General features: G+C 37.7%; 2 protein-coding genes across 2 annotated transcripts; both read right to left on the bottom strand.

Moving 5' to 3' along the window:
* Window positions 1-2,472: 2,472 nt before the first annotated feature.
* LOC137176784 (SLAM family member 9-like) lies at window positions 2,473-10,562 on the bottom strand. Its single transcript, XM_067582711.1, has 11 exons — window positions 10,276-10,562; window positions 8,338-8,493; window positions 8,110-8,235; window positions 7,743-7,903; window positions 6,222-6,321; window positions 6,022-6,132; window positions 5,898-5,918; window positions 4,519-4,539; window positions 4,372-4,395; window positions 4,231-4,293; window positions 2,473-4,101 (listed from the first exon to the last, which is right to left on the bottom strand). Exons 1-11 carry the CDS (start codon window positions 10,349-10,351, stop codon window positions 4,082-4,084), a joined length of 879 nt encoding a protein of 292 aa, XP_067438812.1. The 5' UTR covers window positions 10,352-10,562; the 3' UTR covers window positions 2,473-4,081.
* Window positions 10,563-11,521: 959 nt separating this feature from the next.
* Window positions 11,522-17,008, bottom strand: cyp4f3 (cytochrome P450, family 4, subfamily F, polypeptide 3). The gene is made up of 13 exons (XM_067582710.1): window positions 16,123-17,008; window positions 15,622-15,766; window positions 15,390-15,443; window positions 14,932-15,059; window positions 14,321-14,442; window positions 14,077-14,223; window positions 13,480-13,609; window positions 13,326-13,392; window positions 12,976-13,105; window positions 12,714-12,847; window positions 12,326-12,390; window positions 12,155-12,237; window positions 11,522-12,059 (listed from the first exon to the last, which is right to left on the bottom strand). The coding sequence occupies exons 1-13, from the start codon at window positions 16,324-16,326 to the stop codon at window positions 11,855-11,857; spliced, it is 1,614 nt and encodes a 537-aa protein (XP_067438811.1). The 5' UTR covers window positions 16,327-17,008; the 3' UTR covers window positions 11,522-11,854.
* Between the last annotated feature and the right edge of the window lie 66 nt (window positions 17,009-17,074).

Genomic DNA, 17,074 nt, shown 5'->3' with positions numbered 1-17,074 from the left:
TAGATACAATAAAGGTATTTAAAATATTTTAGTTTCTAGCGTCTGCATTTACCCACCAGCATCTAGAGAAAAGAAAGAAACATGCTCCAAAATCTGTAGAAAACAACACGACCCATTAGTTAGAGGTTTCCATATGTAAAGAATAAGCGAAGTGAGCTACAAGTTAACCTATAGGAGTACATAAAAAATAACACTTTGACATTCAAAATAGACCAACAAAGAATGCTTTTGCCAAGTATTTGAGCATATATATATATATATATATATATAAATAATAACAATAATATATTTAATTTGTAATGCACTTTTCATTCATGGTGACACCCAAAGTGCTACAGTATTAATAACAGAGAACACACAACATAAAGAAAATAGTAAAACAAGTTAAGATGAAAAAGCTTTACTGAATAGAATAGAATAGTCTGAAAACAGACAAGGGTCTGTGCTGCCCCCTGGAGGAGCAAGCTGCTGGCAGATCAGAGGGTGCAGGTGGAGGTTTGTGGTGTGATCAGTTCCTGTAGGTAGGGAGGCGCATGTCTGTCGATGGATTCGTATGTGAGTAGCAGGACTTTCCTGAAGGAGACAGGGAGCCAGCGCAATGAAAACAGAATTGGTGTTATATGTTTGTGTCTCATCAGGATCCTGGCAGCGTTGTCCTGGATGTAGGGGAGAGTCGGGTAAGATGATCCAGTAGGGAAGCTGACCAACCCCTAAAATCTAGGCAACTATGTTTTGTCATGTGACCATAAATTCAGGAATCACCCATCATGTCTATCTGACTGTGATGGAGAGAGGCACATAAGAGATGTTGTATTTTTTTTACACAGTCAAAGTAAATTTTCTTCATGTCAATATAATGACTATTATGTCAAGGGAAATGTATTCAAATCTAAAAATATGTATTATACATGTTGGTGATTTGCGAATGAATAAAACCATGTGAATCACTTAGCTGAAGATTAGCTTGAATTGCTAGGCTAGGCTGTTTTTTTTCCAAAATGGTGGACAAAGGCTAAGGGGTTAATTGAGCCAGTGGTTCAAACTTAAACGTTGTTTAAGTTAATAGTTAATAGTTAAAGTTAAAGTTTAAGCTATCATGCCAAGTACCTACAAGAGAAAAACCAGCTGGGGCCAAACACCCTTTGAAAAGATGGAGAGAGCAGCCATTGATGTCAAGAATGGACAATCCACCAGATCAGTGGTATTGTCAGGTCATAAAAAAGGAGTTAAAGAAAGTAAAAAGGGTACAGTGGACAGCAGGAGCAAAGAGGGTCCTCCCAGAGGAGTTAGTAGACAAGGAGCTTGTAGACCATATCATGACGCTGGCTGACCAGTCTCATGACCTTACTCCAAAGAAATACTGTGAACTGGCATTGGAATTAGCAGGAAGAAACATTCCTGTCCCCCAAAACTGGAAAAAGAAGGGTTAAGCAGGTAGAGTGTGTAGGAAATCACATGATTCATTAGGTCAGCATAGATAACTTATCTTGTGTAGTTTAATACAGCACCATGATAGAATGAATTACAGCCTACCTTTTAAAGTCGAGATTGGTTCAAGAATTTTACGGCACTCCACCGTCTTTCCTGTCATATGCCTGAAGCGACATCTTTAGGAAGGTTTTCAGCCTTCAAGGTGGCTTGACACCATCTTTATATTCAAGACAAAATAATGAGGCATCTTTCCCACTGAGTGATGAGTTGAAGAAGCTACTTCAACCTCTAAAGGCTTGAGGAACTGCAAGGAACGTTGAATAGTTATTTGTTGAATGGTCTTAAAAAGTCAGATGGTCAGTTTACCTCGAGATAGCTCAACTTATCCACCCATTTGGATCAACTTACCCCTAGCCCGGGGCAATTTGAACACGTTCTTTTGAGAAGTCATATTTTCAGGTCCCTTTGCCATAGATACATTCAATTTTGATAAAAGACATCCTGAAATAAAGGTAGATGTTTTCATTCTACTTCTGTCTCATTTTTCTTACCTAAAGACCTTAAAAATTGGCTCATCTTATCCCACTCTCCCTACTGGAGCTTTTGGACGCTCCTGCCAGGAGAGGGGCAGAGTTTAGAGATATTTTTGAGATGGTAGAAAGAGGTTTTGCATAGATGTCCTATATGGTCATCAAAAGTCAGCTGAGGGTCAAACCTAACACCAAAATTTAGTGACTGAGGAGGAAAGGGGGAGATGACTGAATCTGAATTGGAGTGCCAATAAGGAGAACTTCAGTTTTGCTGCTCTTTAACTGGAGGACATTTGTGCTCGTCCAGGCCTTTAAATAATTATATCATCAGGAAAACATTGTTCCTCTGAAAAGGTGCCAGCTGCCTTGTCCAACAATCTGTTTTGGAGAGGTGATCTAACCTTCAGTACACATGACTCAGCGTTTCATCAGTGACAGTGAAAAGTGTCGACTTGCTGCCAAGTGGTCAAAATAGCTTCATGTGAGTCGATTTACAAAACTACAAGCTTCATTCAGGTTGTTTTTTTTATTAGCTCATATAAAAACATATAATACATATACACACATACACACATTCTTTAAGTCCACAAACACAGCAACAAATCACATTAAATACTCATCTAACAGAGCATCAATAGGTCAGTGCCTTTTTTCTAAAAAAATGGTAGAACACAGGAATGTCTGATCTTTTTTTTTTCTAATGTTTGGTCGAAAGATGCTATAATTCATTCTTGATTGATGCTCTCAATTAATTAGTCCTGCTTTGCATTTAAAAAAAAGAGCTTTACAGATAATTTAATCATCTGAAACTCATTACTGTGTTTAGAAAAACAGATGATTTGATCATGGAAAGTGGCGTTCTTTTAACTATAAGTCTAATACTTTGTTACAAAAAAAAATACAAGGAAAAACTAAGAATGAGTGTCTTTAGAAAAAAAGAAAAGTAAGTGCCAAAGGAAACCCCATCAACCTCCATTTAAACATGGACACAGTGCATCTGAAGGACACAAAAAAGACATTTCAACATCAGAATTTAAAAAACACAGAGGAAATATTAAAACATTAACGTTCGAAGATGGAGATGAGTAAAGTATGGTCAGTGTTTAAAGGAATTCTGGTTTGCAGGAGTGATAAAACATAAACATAACCTAAACATTCAATGGCAAAAAAAACAACAAAAATGATTGACTTTGTTTGATCTTACATACTTGCCACACACACACACACACACACACACATAACGAGTCACAATGCTTTGATTGTTGGTTGAGCGGGCGGCCCAAACCAGACAATAGCTTTCCTTTTCCCCCCTCTGCTGTCAGTACAGTTCCTCCCCACAAAGAGCCTGCATGGATCCACACCAGAACCTGCCTCTGATAGCACTCTGATCCTCTCCGGCCTCTGCTGTAATGTGCTGGAGGTGCCAGCTGGTGTCCGGTATGCTGTCGGTCACATGAAAGCGCACTTCGCTGGGTGTCCTGCTATTGTCTAAACTTTAAGGCACCTCATTGCCTCTCTAGAAAATTCTGTTCTTCAACGTCAGAGCTTTTAATTCATTTCAGCTCTATTTATCCCTACATGATACCTGAACTGTAGTCTTATTCTCTTTTTATTCCATTTTTTTAAAAACTTAACTTTATAATCTCCCTTCTTAGTATTTTTTAAATACTGTTTTAATACATGTGACTTAATGACGATAATAGCTAGATAAATGGATGTCAGCGGCAGCACTGCAGCCTTAAAAACATCTATTCAATGCAAATGTTGATTTAATGTGTTCACATAAACAGGTAGAGTAAAAGAAAAACCTCAAACATGCCTTAATACCTACTTTTAGTCAGTTTAAAAGATCAAAAACTTATTTATTTGGAGTAGCTTTAAGATAACTTCACTGTCACTATCTGCTTTATTATTAATTTTAGACTGCTTCAAAAAATAAGAAATATTGTGCAGTGTAAAAACCACTGGACTGGTCCCATACCCTTGACTTTTAGTGCTGTTGTTTGTATTATTTGTATACGCACTTTTAGTAAAATTTCACTCAACATGAGCACTTCCTAAAACATCTCAGCGTTACTCTGGATCTTGTGGACCATCTGGTTTTACAGTTTGCTTGGCGTCTATGCCATTGGTGTTTCCTCTGCCAACATAAATAACAGGAAATACAAGTTAGTAGTGATAGTGGAGGAGGTTTAACATCACTTGTTAACTCAAAATATGTAAAACATGTATGTAGACACAAGCAGGTGATTTTTCAGTATTATCTTACCGTCGTCTGCTTTTGCCTTATCTTGACGAGCAGGGGTGCCATTAGATTCAGCAGCAGCTCTTGCTGGATTAATAGTAAGATAGTGGATGTCAATTTTTTTTCAATCGTATTAACGGAAACAGACTGTGAGCTGAAACTTACGTTGCCTGTCCTTCCTCCAAAAGTCTGTAGTGGTGGAAAAATAGACAGTGAGACAGTGAGACAGTGCAGCAAAGAAACAGCACAGTCTCAAACAACACTTTCAAAGTATAAACAGGGAGAATAGTGTAAGTTATGTTAGTTACTGACCTGCTTCCCACGGCATGGAGGCTGCAGGGACAGAATTACAGCAGAAATATGTTTTAAAAAGTTCATATTTATCACTGTTTGCTTCATGTAAACAAGAAATAACTTAGCAAAGTGCAGACCTTCAAAAGTAGGTTAAAATTTAAGTAAAAAAAAAAAAGTAATCATTCTGGATGTGTTCAGCATTGACAAGTGTAGAACTGTGTATTTCAGTCTAATGGGTCATTTAAGAATTTATTATTTGGTCTAATGGTGCAACAGGAAAAGTCGTAGAAATCAATAAGTTTCTTCCTCTTGTGAGCATGAATGTGTTCAGGAAGTTTTTTTGAGGTGCAGTGTGTTGCTAAAAACAACAACTAAATGTAAATGATCACATTATCACCTTCAGAGTTGATAACACGATGTCTGCTGGACCAACCAAACTGATATTTCTTAATTCTACCCTAAATTCAAACCTAAGATGTCTTAAATTGTAAAAAAAAAAAAAAAAGAAATTTTTATGTCCAGTTTATAATAAAATGTTGTAATTCACATTTTTTTGGGCTATTTTTTTGCCATCATTACATTGGGATAGTGAAGACATGACAAGAAATAAGGGGGAGAGATGCAACAAAGCAGTTCAGCATCGCCATCTTAAAGGGAAACTTTGGTATTTTTCAACCTGGACACTATTTTCCCATCATTTTGTGTCTCAGTGATTAATGGGGACATAAATCTTTAAAATTAGTCAGTTTTTGTGTGAGAGTGCTGCAGCCGGCAACCATGAAACAGTTACTTAGACACAAAAAGATGAGAAAATAGGGTTCAGGTTGAAAAGTACTAAAGTTTACCATAAACCCCCAAATAGGGCGTCCCCTAATTCATATTTTCTATAAAAGAAAACCAAAGAATCCTGCATGCATTTTAATAACACAACATGTTGGTCAGGACAAGTCTGATTTACATTTTTTAAAATTTTTTATAAAGAGCAAGTCATTTGAAACATGACATTTTGGAGTGAGTTGTGATTTTGCTTCAGAGATTTTTCCTTTTATGTGCGCCTCAGTCTGCCACCAGCACCTGTTTTTTTGGATGTGGGGCTTGTGGGAACTTTTCAGCTTTAGAGGGAAAAACCTTTACTGGTTGAATCTATTTGACTGAATCCAAACTCTGGTGTTTACTGTGGAGCTTTTACATGAAAAATCTGCCGCTGTCAACATCTGTCAGTGAATAAACACAGGATTAATGTGCCCAGTTATACACACAAATACAAAAAATACAAAAAAAACACAACAAAACCCCACTAAGACTGTACAATACTTTAGATTACTTTCCTTAAATAACCAACTTTCACCCCTCTCTATCAGAAATGCTTCTTTTCAGAGATTTAAAAGACTTCTTACCTTTCTGGAAGAACCACATCCCTGCAGGAAAATCAAGAGAATGATTAAAATCTCACATCAGTCTAACTGCTAATATTAATAAAATGCACATAAAATGAGTAAATACAGGATCACAATTTGTCACCTGCTTTCCATCTGTGAGTAAGAACCAGCAGCACCACAACAGTCAGCAGACAGATGAACACTGTGAGCCCTGTGTTGATTTTCAGACCTCCTCCTTCAGTTTTGTCAGGTCCTGTAAACAGCAGCAATGAGTCGGGCCACAATGGAAAATTCCTCTTGTGTCTAGGAGTTGAACAGAAACGCTTCACTGTGATAACTCACCGCTACGAATGACGAAAGGGTTGGGGATGGGTTGGCTGCTCGCCTTGCTGACTGGATTCTCCAGCTCACAGCTGAACTTGATAATGCTTGAGTGGTTCTCCTAGGAGAAATATTAGATCACAACCAAACATTTAAACATTTCATTTTTTCTGTATGTTTAAATTCCCCAAAGGTAACAAGCCTTAACGAGACGCTTCCTCTGAGGATTCATCCAATTCAATAAATATCTTCATCTATCATACTCATAATAATCCCTATTAGTCACGTAACCAACTCCCTATACTGTATAATACACACTGGATAGTTAACTCTATATACAGTGAGCAGTAAAATGAGATCTTGTCCCACGTGTGTCGTCCCGACGTTCACATTGTGGGATTGTAGTGTAGTGTACATACCATGGAGACTTTTTTTAGTCAATTATGGGAATTTTTAAGGGCAATTTATTGTGCATATATTTCACATATTGGACACTCAAATAAAATGTGTATAAGTGTTAAGTGTAGTGAACTATATAGTAAATAGTGTGATTTCAGACACAGCCGATGAAATACGATCCTCTAGTCCAGTTTGAGTAGATCAATGAGTCTGAATGTTTATCAGATACCAAAACTCTGCACAACAGTTTATAATATTCCAGTAAAGGATTTTACCAGAGGTGTAGCGATTAGTCAATGAATCAAATAGTCGATTGACAGGAAATTTATTGTAGCTGTTTTGATAATCGAATAATCGTTTTAGGGAAAAATTGGTTTTGGACTGTTGCAAACACAAAACAAGACATTTGAATACATCACTTTGGGCTCTAAGAAATTATAACTGGTATTTCTCTCTACTTTTTTTTGACATTTTATACGCAAAATGATTAATTGATTGAAGGAGAAACTAATCATCAGGTTAATCAATAATGAAAATAATCGTTAGTTGCAGCCCTAAGATTTTACAACACTGGAAAGTTATCATTTTGACTTTCATCATGGAGAAACACAGTGTTCATGTTGCAAAAGTTATCTACCAGAACTGTCTGCTTTAGAGCTGCAATGATTAGTGGCTCAACAGAAATTCAGCAATTAATTTTAGAATTGATTCATCTTATTTTGTAGAAAAAATGCCAAATATTTGATGGTTTTCATTCTCCAATTTCAGATTTTTGCTTTTCCTTGTCTTACATTATAGTAAATTAAATATCTTTGAGTTTTCGATTGTTGGTTGGACATAATAAGCCCTTTGATGACATCACCTTGGGCTGTAGAAAATTGTGATGGATGTTTTTCACAGGTTTTTGATGTGTTACAGATCAAAACGAATAATTGATTCATCCAAAAAAATAATGGGAAGATTAACTGATAATGAAAATAATCATTTGTTACAGCTCTAGTGAGCTTGTGTGATCGGCCAATGCAGCGCTTTGGAATAATGCTGAATTGTAGTGAAGTTTATTAACGTTTTTGGTTTAAAAAAACTATAAGAGACAAATACACGCACACACTGATCAACATATTCATCCTCTATAAACAATACCTTTGTAACAGTGTGTGTCTTAGATGACACGCTCGGTGAATTGTCTAACTTCCAGTTATAGGTGACTGGTTCAGCACCGGTGATGTTGCCATCACAGGTCAAAGTACATGAAGTCTTTTCCTCATCACAGGCTTCAGAGACAGTGGGTGCAGAGACGGCAGCTGTTGTTATTTAGGAGAAAAAAAAAAAAGAGAAAAAAGCCATAAGCGTGTCACATTTTCGTTTTCTTACTCCCACTGTCTGATTTCCTTGATGTTTCTCTCTCACAAACTAGCAAACAGATTTTTTTTTGACAAAATCTGACAGCAGTGGGACAGGAGAAAACCTTGATAAACTTTACCAAACTGTGTCTAATCTATCCACTTACAGATGACTTTCAGTGTAATTGGACTGTAGGCAAAGCCGTTTATCTCTAGTGTGTACGGGCCGTTGTCTTTCAGAGTCAGGCCTGTGATCGTCATCTCTCCACTTGAAATGTTCAGTTTAGTACGGTCTATAAACAAACATAGACAGTGTTAGTTTATAAACAGAAGTCTTAAACTCACAGATGATTAAAAATTTAAGCAAGAGTTGAGCTAAACTCGGCTCGTTATACTTTGGAAATGACGAAAGGAATCAATGTCCTTTCCATCCCACTCAATAGCAATGTTAGGACCATGTTTCCACATGATACTTGTGGTGCTGTCAGTCACAGAGCCCGCATCTGGTTTGAAGACAACATCATCGTCCACCTTCTTGTAGAGAATTGACCCTGTGAAGACAAAATGAAGCTCAGTGTGCTGTTTTTATTGACTTAACACCCTTTAAATATGCTTTTTTAAAAGGACTCTGGACACTGACTCTTAAGATATGGACATAAGTAACAGCAAAGAGTGGATTGAAGAGGTGATTTATTGTGATTGTTGTGCATATTACGGCTCTGTTGTTGAGGAGGCTGGGTGGTCGGAAGGCTGATCATTTTGGAGGCAGTGAGTTTTAGTTGGGAAACAGTGAGGTGAAGAAACAGCGAGAACAGTTGTATAAATTCTTTTGTGGCTCTGGAGTAACCCTGATGATGTCATCGGTTATTTTGGGTTGGGCTTAGAAACTTCAAATTTATTAACAGACACATACAAGGCACTAAAAGTCAAGATGTTTACTTTTTATTTGATTTATTTATTTAGTCAGTGTCTTGTAAGTTTCCCATCTTGATTGAACTCTAATATTAAATCACTATAGGGCTGCAACTAATGATTATTTCTATTATAGATTAATGTGCCAATTTATTTTCACAATTAATCATTTGGTCAATAAAACATTCGAAAATCATGAAAACCCGCATCATGACATCCTGGAGTCCAAGGCAAAGTCCTCAAATGTCATATTTTGTCCAACCAACAATCCAAAATATTACATTTACAGTGATGTAAGTAAGAAATTTTCACATTTGAGAGCACTGAACCTGTAAATGTTTGGCATTTTTGCTTGAAAAATTACTTGAACAATTATTCAATTATCAAAAGTAGCTGATTAGTTTTCTTTTGATCGACTAATTGTTGCATCTCTTAATCAGTACAGCACCTCTTTAAGAAGAAAAAAGATATTTCACTAAACTACATGTTAAAATGGTTTATAGGTGACAATATAGAGTATGCTTACTGACTATTTCATTCTTGCTCTTCTCTGTAGTCTTTTTATTCTGTTTCTACTTTGTTCCTCTACTTTTATTCTGTTCCTTTATTCTCTTATAGTCTGTTACTCTCTTATGTATGTTCTCTTTTGCTTGGACTATTATAGTCTTACAGTAGTGGAAAGTAACTAATTACATTTACTCAAGTACTGTACTTAAGTACAATCTTGAGGTAGCCTACTGGTACTTTACTCATTTCCATTTGATTTTCAGATTTTGCTTTTCAGATGAAGATTTGACACAATGGATAATATAACAAGCTTTTAAAATATAACACATTGTTAAAGATTAAACCAGTGGTTTCCAACCTTTTTGGCTTTTGACGTCATACAAAAAGCAGTGTGTAGTCGGGGTCACATTTCAGATGTCTATGAGTTGTTAACAGCTCCACCAAATAGTGTTTTTTCCCTCTAAACTTCTCATATGGTTTCATTTCAATAAATGTTCAAATGATCCAATATTTCAGAAAAAATTAAAGATTAGAGAAAAAGTCCAAAAACTGAAAACAGATTTGTGTTTACATTGCTGTATTGGTACTTTTACGTTTAAGTAAATGATCTGAATACTTCTTCCACCACTGATATAGTGTTTTCTATTTGAATTCATGGCCTTCCTTTCAAATAAATCTTCAGTTAGACTCTGTTATAGTATATATTCTCTCTTCTGCTCTTCATTTATACTTTCTTTCCTGTATTATTGACAGTTGATAGCATTAGTGTGAACCTCCTCACCACCTCATGCTAGTCTTACACTGGGTGGGGCCATGAATGTGCAGCATTTCAATACTGCGACACAAAGATACATTAAACCCATGAGAAGAAGCTATAAATCAGCTATAAGTCGATTAACAGTAAATACACTTACCAGAAACTGTGGACACAACAGCCACTAAAACACACAGCCAACCGCACAGCATCACGGATGTCAAAGGCGGCCACATCCTCGTCACTTAGGCGGCCACAAACGAGGTTAAAACTAAACTGCTTCCGTTGTGAGCCGAGAGGAACATGTCAAGCAACGTTACTCAAAACAGAAAGTGTTGTAGGCTACATGCGTTAAGCTAAAAATAAGTCGTGAGCGACGACAGTTTGAAGCAAGCTGAAAGTGAAAGTTCAACCGAGTCGCGTCTACACGTTAACCCTAGATTTGCGAGATTCTCGCGAGATAGATGGATAGAAGTAGTAGTCGTTACCCGCACATCTCGCGAGTTTCGCAAATCTAGGGTTACCATCTAGAAAGGAAATCACAACAGGCTCACAATGTCCACGCCTCCACATGAGGACATGCTGTTATATAATTTAATATCATTTTGAATATACTTCATTGTTGGATACTCACTACAGTAGTGTCTAATACTAATCCGAAACCATTGTTTTATTGCTGAAAAACTGCATATGAACTTCATTTTCCCCGATTTCCCCACTGCACACAACTGCCTCCTACTGTCTACTGACTGTTACTACAGCTGGAAACCTCCGGAAAAAAAGAAGAGCACTAATCACACTTATGATTAGAGAAAATCAGTACCATCCATTATTTAAGTACAGCACATTTAATAATGACAGCCCCCAGCCATTTGAGCTGAAATATACAGCAGTCTGATACAGCACTGCAACGATTAGTCAATGGATTGATTAGTTGCCAACTATTAAATTTATTTTTAACTATTTTGATAATAGATTAATCGTTTTGAGCAGTTTTTTGAGCAAAAAAGCCCAAATTCTCTGATTTCAGACTCTAAAATGTGACTCTTTTCTGGTTTCTTTAGTCTTTTATTAGACAGTAAACTGAGTTTGAGGGCTCTGAGAAACAGTGGATTATATTTTTCACAAATTTCTGAGAGGCCTGCATAATAGTTTAAAAGGTTGAGATAGAGGTGAATATCTCTCTAGTGGTTTGTGCTGTTGTACTTTGTCCCTGCAGAAATATTTGCAGCCACATACAGTGTGTTGCTTTTACACTTGATAGAGGGTCAAATTTGGCTTGTAGCATGCTATTGCACGCCCCTACTATACATGTTTTATTTAATTTCTCTGTTTTACATAAAGAGTAATGCACTGGCCTGGAGATTTTGGCCCTCGCTTGACCGGGCCCAGTTCATTCAGGCTCTAATCTAGCCCAGGTCCTGCGGATAATCAAGTTTTTATTTGTCCTAAACCTGTATTTTAACTTCACAAGTCTCTTTTTTTCTGTAGAGGAGATTTTAAGCAGGGGGATATGTTTTTTCAACTTAGGATTTATTTAAACAAAACTTAATACATTAAAAATAGTTTCTGAACAGTGTATTGCATACAGCACAGTACAGTAGATGTAAAACATATTACACTGTTTTACATCTTTACAGTAGTATTTTAAAAAATCCAATTATAAACTGACAAGAAGAGCACTTTACAAACTCCCAGGTGTGAGGCCTTTTTTGTTGTGAACACGGCAACTTGCTGCATCATTCCTCCTGCGGTTCCTCCAAGTTCTCCAGCTGCAGCCACAGGCCTCCCTCGGCACGCAGGACGAGTTGGGGGAGACGGCGAACGTCCCCAGAACTGCTCCCAAGTTTGGGGTCCACTCCCGGGGCCAGGCGGAACCTGAGCAGCGTCAACGCCACGACGACTCGAAGCTCTGCCAGGGCGAATTTCTGACCGATGCAGTTCCTGTGAACACACACAACTCCTTTTCTTTATCAACACATTTCTAATAACGTCAGACCATATTCGGCCTAGAAGTTATAACAATGAAGACAGTTTACCTGGGGCCTGAGGAGAAGGGGATGAAAGCATGAGAAGCTCGGCCCTCTGTGTTGGTCGGGTCAAAACGCAGAGGATTAAACTCCTGGAAGAGTTTAAATCACACAGGTCAGACATGACAGATTTGTACTAAAGTGAAAAGAAAATGGAAGTACATATTGTTTATTTCTTACATGTGGATCCGTCCAGACAGCAGGGTTGTGGTGTGTACCATAAATACTGACCAGACAGATAGCTCCTGGGGAAGGTTTACAGGAAAAAAGAAGTATTTAGAGAATAGTTTGCATTCACTGCTTCACTCAATACTGGTTATCAGTAGTGAGTGAAGCTATTCTGAAATTATTCTGATCAGACCTTTCGCTTCCCAGTTGAGGTTGGCTTAATGTAAACTCTTCTCGAATGGAAATCCCCAATCAAAACCATGAAGTATGTGATCTAAAGTGGGTCGCTGACATGCAAGAATATGAGCAAAACTCTGCTCTATAAACCTCTAAATTTCTAAAATCTATTTTTTTTAACATTTTGAAGCTTTTTTTGATGCCAAGAGTCTCTCCCTCTCACCATGTGGTACTGTCCGACTCTCTGGTAGCGCCATGTCTTGGGTGTACTTCCTCGTTACAGCCTGTACAGGAGAGTGCAGCCTGAGAGATTCTCTGATGCACATGGTGGTGAAGGGAAGGTTGGACAGATCCTCCCTGTGAATGCACGCATAATGCATATTCACATTTAAATGCTCCTAATTCCCCACCTCTTACAGTGCAGTTTTACAAAGAAAATGAATATCAGATGTCCAGTGGTTGAGATCTTGTGTGTGTGTTCTCACCACTCTATTTCATGTTTGTCTCGTCCCTGCATCAGATCCATTACTTCCTGTCGGCATCTTTCCTGATAGTGAGCGTGGCGTGCTAAATTATACAGTGTCCAGCAAATCGCACTGGCTGTGGTGTCATGACCTGTGGAAAAAGTAGGAAGGTTAAATTTTATTGTGATTTAATGGTTATTTTTTGAGTCGTTTGCACATTAAAGTGAGACTGTTGAGGAAAAATAACTAATTCTTCCTCTAACAAATAAAAAATGGAATTTATAAGCAGTAAAATGCACCATTGCTTATTTCTGTGCACAGAGAGTTTAGAAAGTTTATGACTGTTTTCCACTTGTGTTTTCCACCTGTACCTGCAAACATGAAGGTGTTGGCCTCAGCTTGTATCTCCTCGTCTGCTAAGCCTTGTCCGTCCTCATCCTGCAACACACACGCGTTTTGTAACACAATACAGAATTAATTGATCTTTTAAAGTAATTTAAGGTTACTCTTTGTCTTCTGTCCCACCTTTGTCAGCAGTATGATGTCCACAAAATCTTTCTTCCTCTGTGCTGCTGTGGTGAGATTAGATTGTGATTCTGTCTCCATCTGTTGGCTGATGAGGGCACGGCGCCGCTGCACCACTTCCCTGGTAAACCTGCAAACAACAAGTTTTACCCAAAACACAGAATATCATCAAATAAAACAGACATCGCTATAGGATTTGCTAGAACACAACATGTTACTGTACTACATGATACGACGCAAGTTGTTGCGATTGAATATTATAAGATGTAATATGTTGTTATAATGTGATACTGCACAATGTAATATGATGTATTCTGATACATTAAAATGTACTTTACAACACACAAGGTTGCTAACATACAATATATATTTCAATATGATAAAGTAATGTAATAAAATGAGGTTCTCTATAACAAGAATACAATACAAGAGTAGAATATAAATAGTATTTAATGCAAAAAGGATATGGTGTAAGATATTACAGTAACAGCTTGGTTTCTGCCATTTTTCAGTAAAAATGTGTTACAGTAGACTTAAAGATTCTTATATTATTTGCTGTATAAAAGTGAGAAGGTCACACCTGTGTATGTACTCTACCTGTGTACAATGCTTAAGGCCTTTTTGAACTGTTTTCCCTGCTGTGTCCTCCAGTAAATCCAGTCCCAGTGGTGTAAAATCTTTTGGCGCCGGTCTATTATCAGATCACTCAGCTCCACTATGGCTGACACATACTCACTGGAGGAGCTGGAGAAAGAGGCATTATTCAAAAAAAAAAAAAAAAAGAAGAAGTATAACAGTAATAGAATGTATCAGTGGAAAATAGTAAAGTGTTTGTCCTCACTGCTGACAGTTGCTGTTGTAGCTAAAGGCGCATTTCAATAAACTGTCCAGGGTCATTAGAGTGACGTGGTCAAACATCTCTAAATTGGTCGTGCCTTCTGCCACCAAGCGCCGCCACTTCTCCTGAAAGATGCATACATGGAGAACGCCCCAGTAGCTGGATGGTTACTGTGAATGCTACATAACCGTAATAACCCTGGTTTTATTTCAGACAGGGACATTTTTAAAAAATGCACAGGGTGAAAATCTGACCCAAAATATGGGTTGTTTGAAGCAAAAATAAAAATCTCACTGACAAATTAAGAATAAATTAGACATTAAGTAACCCCTGGGAAATTATAATATCATTTATACCCAAATTAAGACTATAAATTCTCATGGCAGATTGTATTTTTGTGGATGTGACTTAAGTTTTGATAAAGCCAGCAATATCCTGAGACAGCCACAATAATCCACCATTGCAATTAACATGCAGTTAATGTTTCTGACACTAAAGGCTGTGCACACATTTTACACCAATACTGATGTATAAAATCAATATTTACCATACAACAGAAATAACATGCAACCAACAGTAACATGAACACTGTATGCATTTTTACAACGTCTTACATGCATGGTGTCAGCTGAAGTGTTGAACTTGATGACGTAATTCTTCAGAATATCAAAATGAAAAGCTGGAGTCAGCAGCCGCCTCCTGCGGGACCACACCTCTCCGTTGCTTACCAACAGACTCTGTCCTGGGACATGATAGAGATATGATGATTTACAAGTGGGGATGATAGTAAATTGTTTATTAGTCTTAAAAAAAAAACACCAATAATGTCATCAGGAGTTCAATTTAATGAAGGAAAATGTGACTTTTATCAGACAACAACCTTACTGCACAGTACTGTATATTGAATATATGAAAATAAAGGCAGACAAAGGGCTGATTGACTCCCACACAAACAGGTTTACTCAACTGCTTTGTCATCTTCCTTAGTGTTAAGAAATGTTGAATCAGATTACCGGTATCAACTTTGAGAAACCCAGACTTTCAACAGACCAAGGTGGCCTGTTCAACTCACCGAGCCATGGACGCAGATGCCCGTAGATAAGCTCATCTTTCACTGTGATGCTGGCTGGATGGGGAGAAGCAGTGAAGAGCGTGAAAATAACATTAAGTATTAAATGGGGCCTTTGGAAATGTGGTTTAATATTAATGCAGTTCTGATAACATCTCCGCTGATGCATACTGTACGTTTAAGGAAATAATACAAATATATCCCATTTAATCTGACTGATGGGGTGTTACTCTACCAGGTGCCATCAGCAGAGGTTTGACGTAGTCCGGATGGAAGAGTCTGACCAGGTGATAGAAAGGACCGAGGAACCAGCTGCAAGAGTGTGTGTATGTCTGCACCAAGTCATCCACCCGGAGGAGACCTTCCTCTGTACTCCGCATCTGATGCACAAATAAATATCACAATACATTACAATACATATCAGTTACTTTATGGCTTTATCTTTCAAATTAAAGGTGAATAAAGTGAGTTTGCTGAATTGTTACGCAGCATTTTAAAGGATATTTATCAAAAAGAGGATGTTATGTAATTTTGCAACACAGAACACATCCTGTATCACACTGACAAATGTGCAATTAGGTTTCCTGATGTGGTTTTTCACCATTTACAAATCATTCAAATGCATTTCAAGAGTGGCATTGTGGAAATATTTAAATGTAATACAAGTTGGATATTGTCTGTCATTATTACATGTATGTTAGTGTGTGTTTTACCAGCCCTGGTGTGTGTGTCCTACCTGGCCCAGATGGCCTATCAGCCAAGAGTGTGTAGGAGGTTTGCTGAAGCAGGAAAGCCTGTGCATGTACCAGGCGTGTCCGGCCAACAGCCTCGCCGTCCAAACTGCAACCAGAGTAACCAGTCCTGTACTGACCACCACCAGGAACTGACAGAGGCCAGTCCAGCTGAGCACCTGAGAGATGAGACTCTGGAGGAGAGACATCCTGTGACAGAAACAGAGGCAGAGTATCCAGATGTCCAGCTTGCGTGAGACTCGTCCTGCTCTGACAGTGGCTTCGCTTGCGAGACTCAAGTGAAGCTGTTGATGACGAAAATACTCAGAACGTGACTGTTCCACCCATTATTGCAAATATTTGAACAGGAACAGCTGCTGTAACCATTATAGGAAACATCAATTCCTTTTTTCTGTTGAAATAACCAAGCCCTCTTTTAGACTATGTTGAGTCCGCTACAGTGATTTGATTCATATACTGCATGTCACAACTCAACTCTTAGACTGTGACAAAAATAGAAGGCGTGGATATATTGAATACTACTTATGTATTTGTTTTTGTTGTAGTTAACAGAGCCTTACTGGTGTTTTCATGGGTCTTTGTATTGTTATTGATAGGGATATACTGTAATTGCCCCTACAAGAATTTGTATCATAAGGTTATTTAATGTATTTGAAAGGGACAATACGCATTGATTAACATATTTTTAAATGAGGTAGTCAACTAGCCAAGTTGGCCAATTTTCATCTTTTTTTCCATGCCAAATATGTGCACTTTATTTCACTCCAGGCACTAATTTATGCAAAACACAAAGACATATGGCCTTGTGTGAAAATAATGGAAATAATTGTAAAGTTAGTGTTTGTTTTGTAAGTCAAATTTTGCGGGAATAAATCAAGTTTCTCTGTTATAGGGTGTATGTTTTTGAGTTTTTCAGCCTGTCCGACTTTCTGACTA

The sequence above is a fragment of the Thunnus thynnus genome, chromosome 24 (assembly GCF_963924715.1).
Source record: "Thunnus thynnus chromosome 24, fThuThy2.1, whole genome shotgun sequence".
In the NCBI taxonomy this organism is placed as follows: domain Eukaryota; kingdom Metazoa; phylum Chordata; class Actinopteri; order Scombriformes; family Scombridae; genus Thunnus; species Thunnus thynnus.
The sequence above is the reverse complement of the archived record's forward strand: the minus strand, read 5'-3'. Positions and strand labels throughout refer to the sequence as shown.

Coding starts and splice junctions, on each gene's coding strand:
- LOC137176784 (XM_067582711.1), bottom strand. CDS start 10,351: ATGTGGCCGCCTTTGACATCCGTGATGCTGTGCGGTTGGCTGTGTGTT. Junction 4,540..5,897: donor GATGTGGTTCTTCCAGAAAG/GTAAGAAGTCTT, acceptor CTGTCCCTGCAG/CCTCCATGCCGTGGGAAGCA. Junction 4,294..4,371: donor TTGGAGGAAGGACAGGCAAC/GTAAGTTTCAGC, acceptor CTATTAATCCAG/CAAGAGCTGCTGCTGAATCT.
- cyp4f3 (XM_067582710.1), bottom strand. CDS start 16,326: ATGTCTCTCCTCCAGAGTCTCATCTCTCAGGTGCTCAGCTGGACTGGC. Junction 14,443..14,931: donor CTTCAGCTGACACCATGCAT/GTAAGACGTTGT, acceptor TGCATCTTTCAG/GAGAAGTGGCGGCGCTTGGT. Junction 12,391..12,713: donor GAGTCGGACAGTACCACATG/GTGAGAGGGAGA, acceptor AACCTTCCCCAG/GAGCTATCTGTCTGGTCAGT.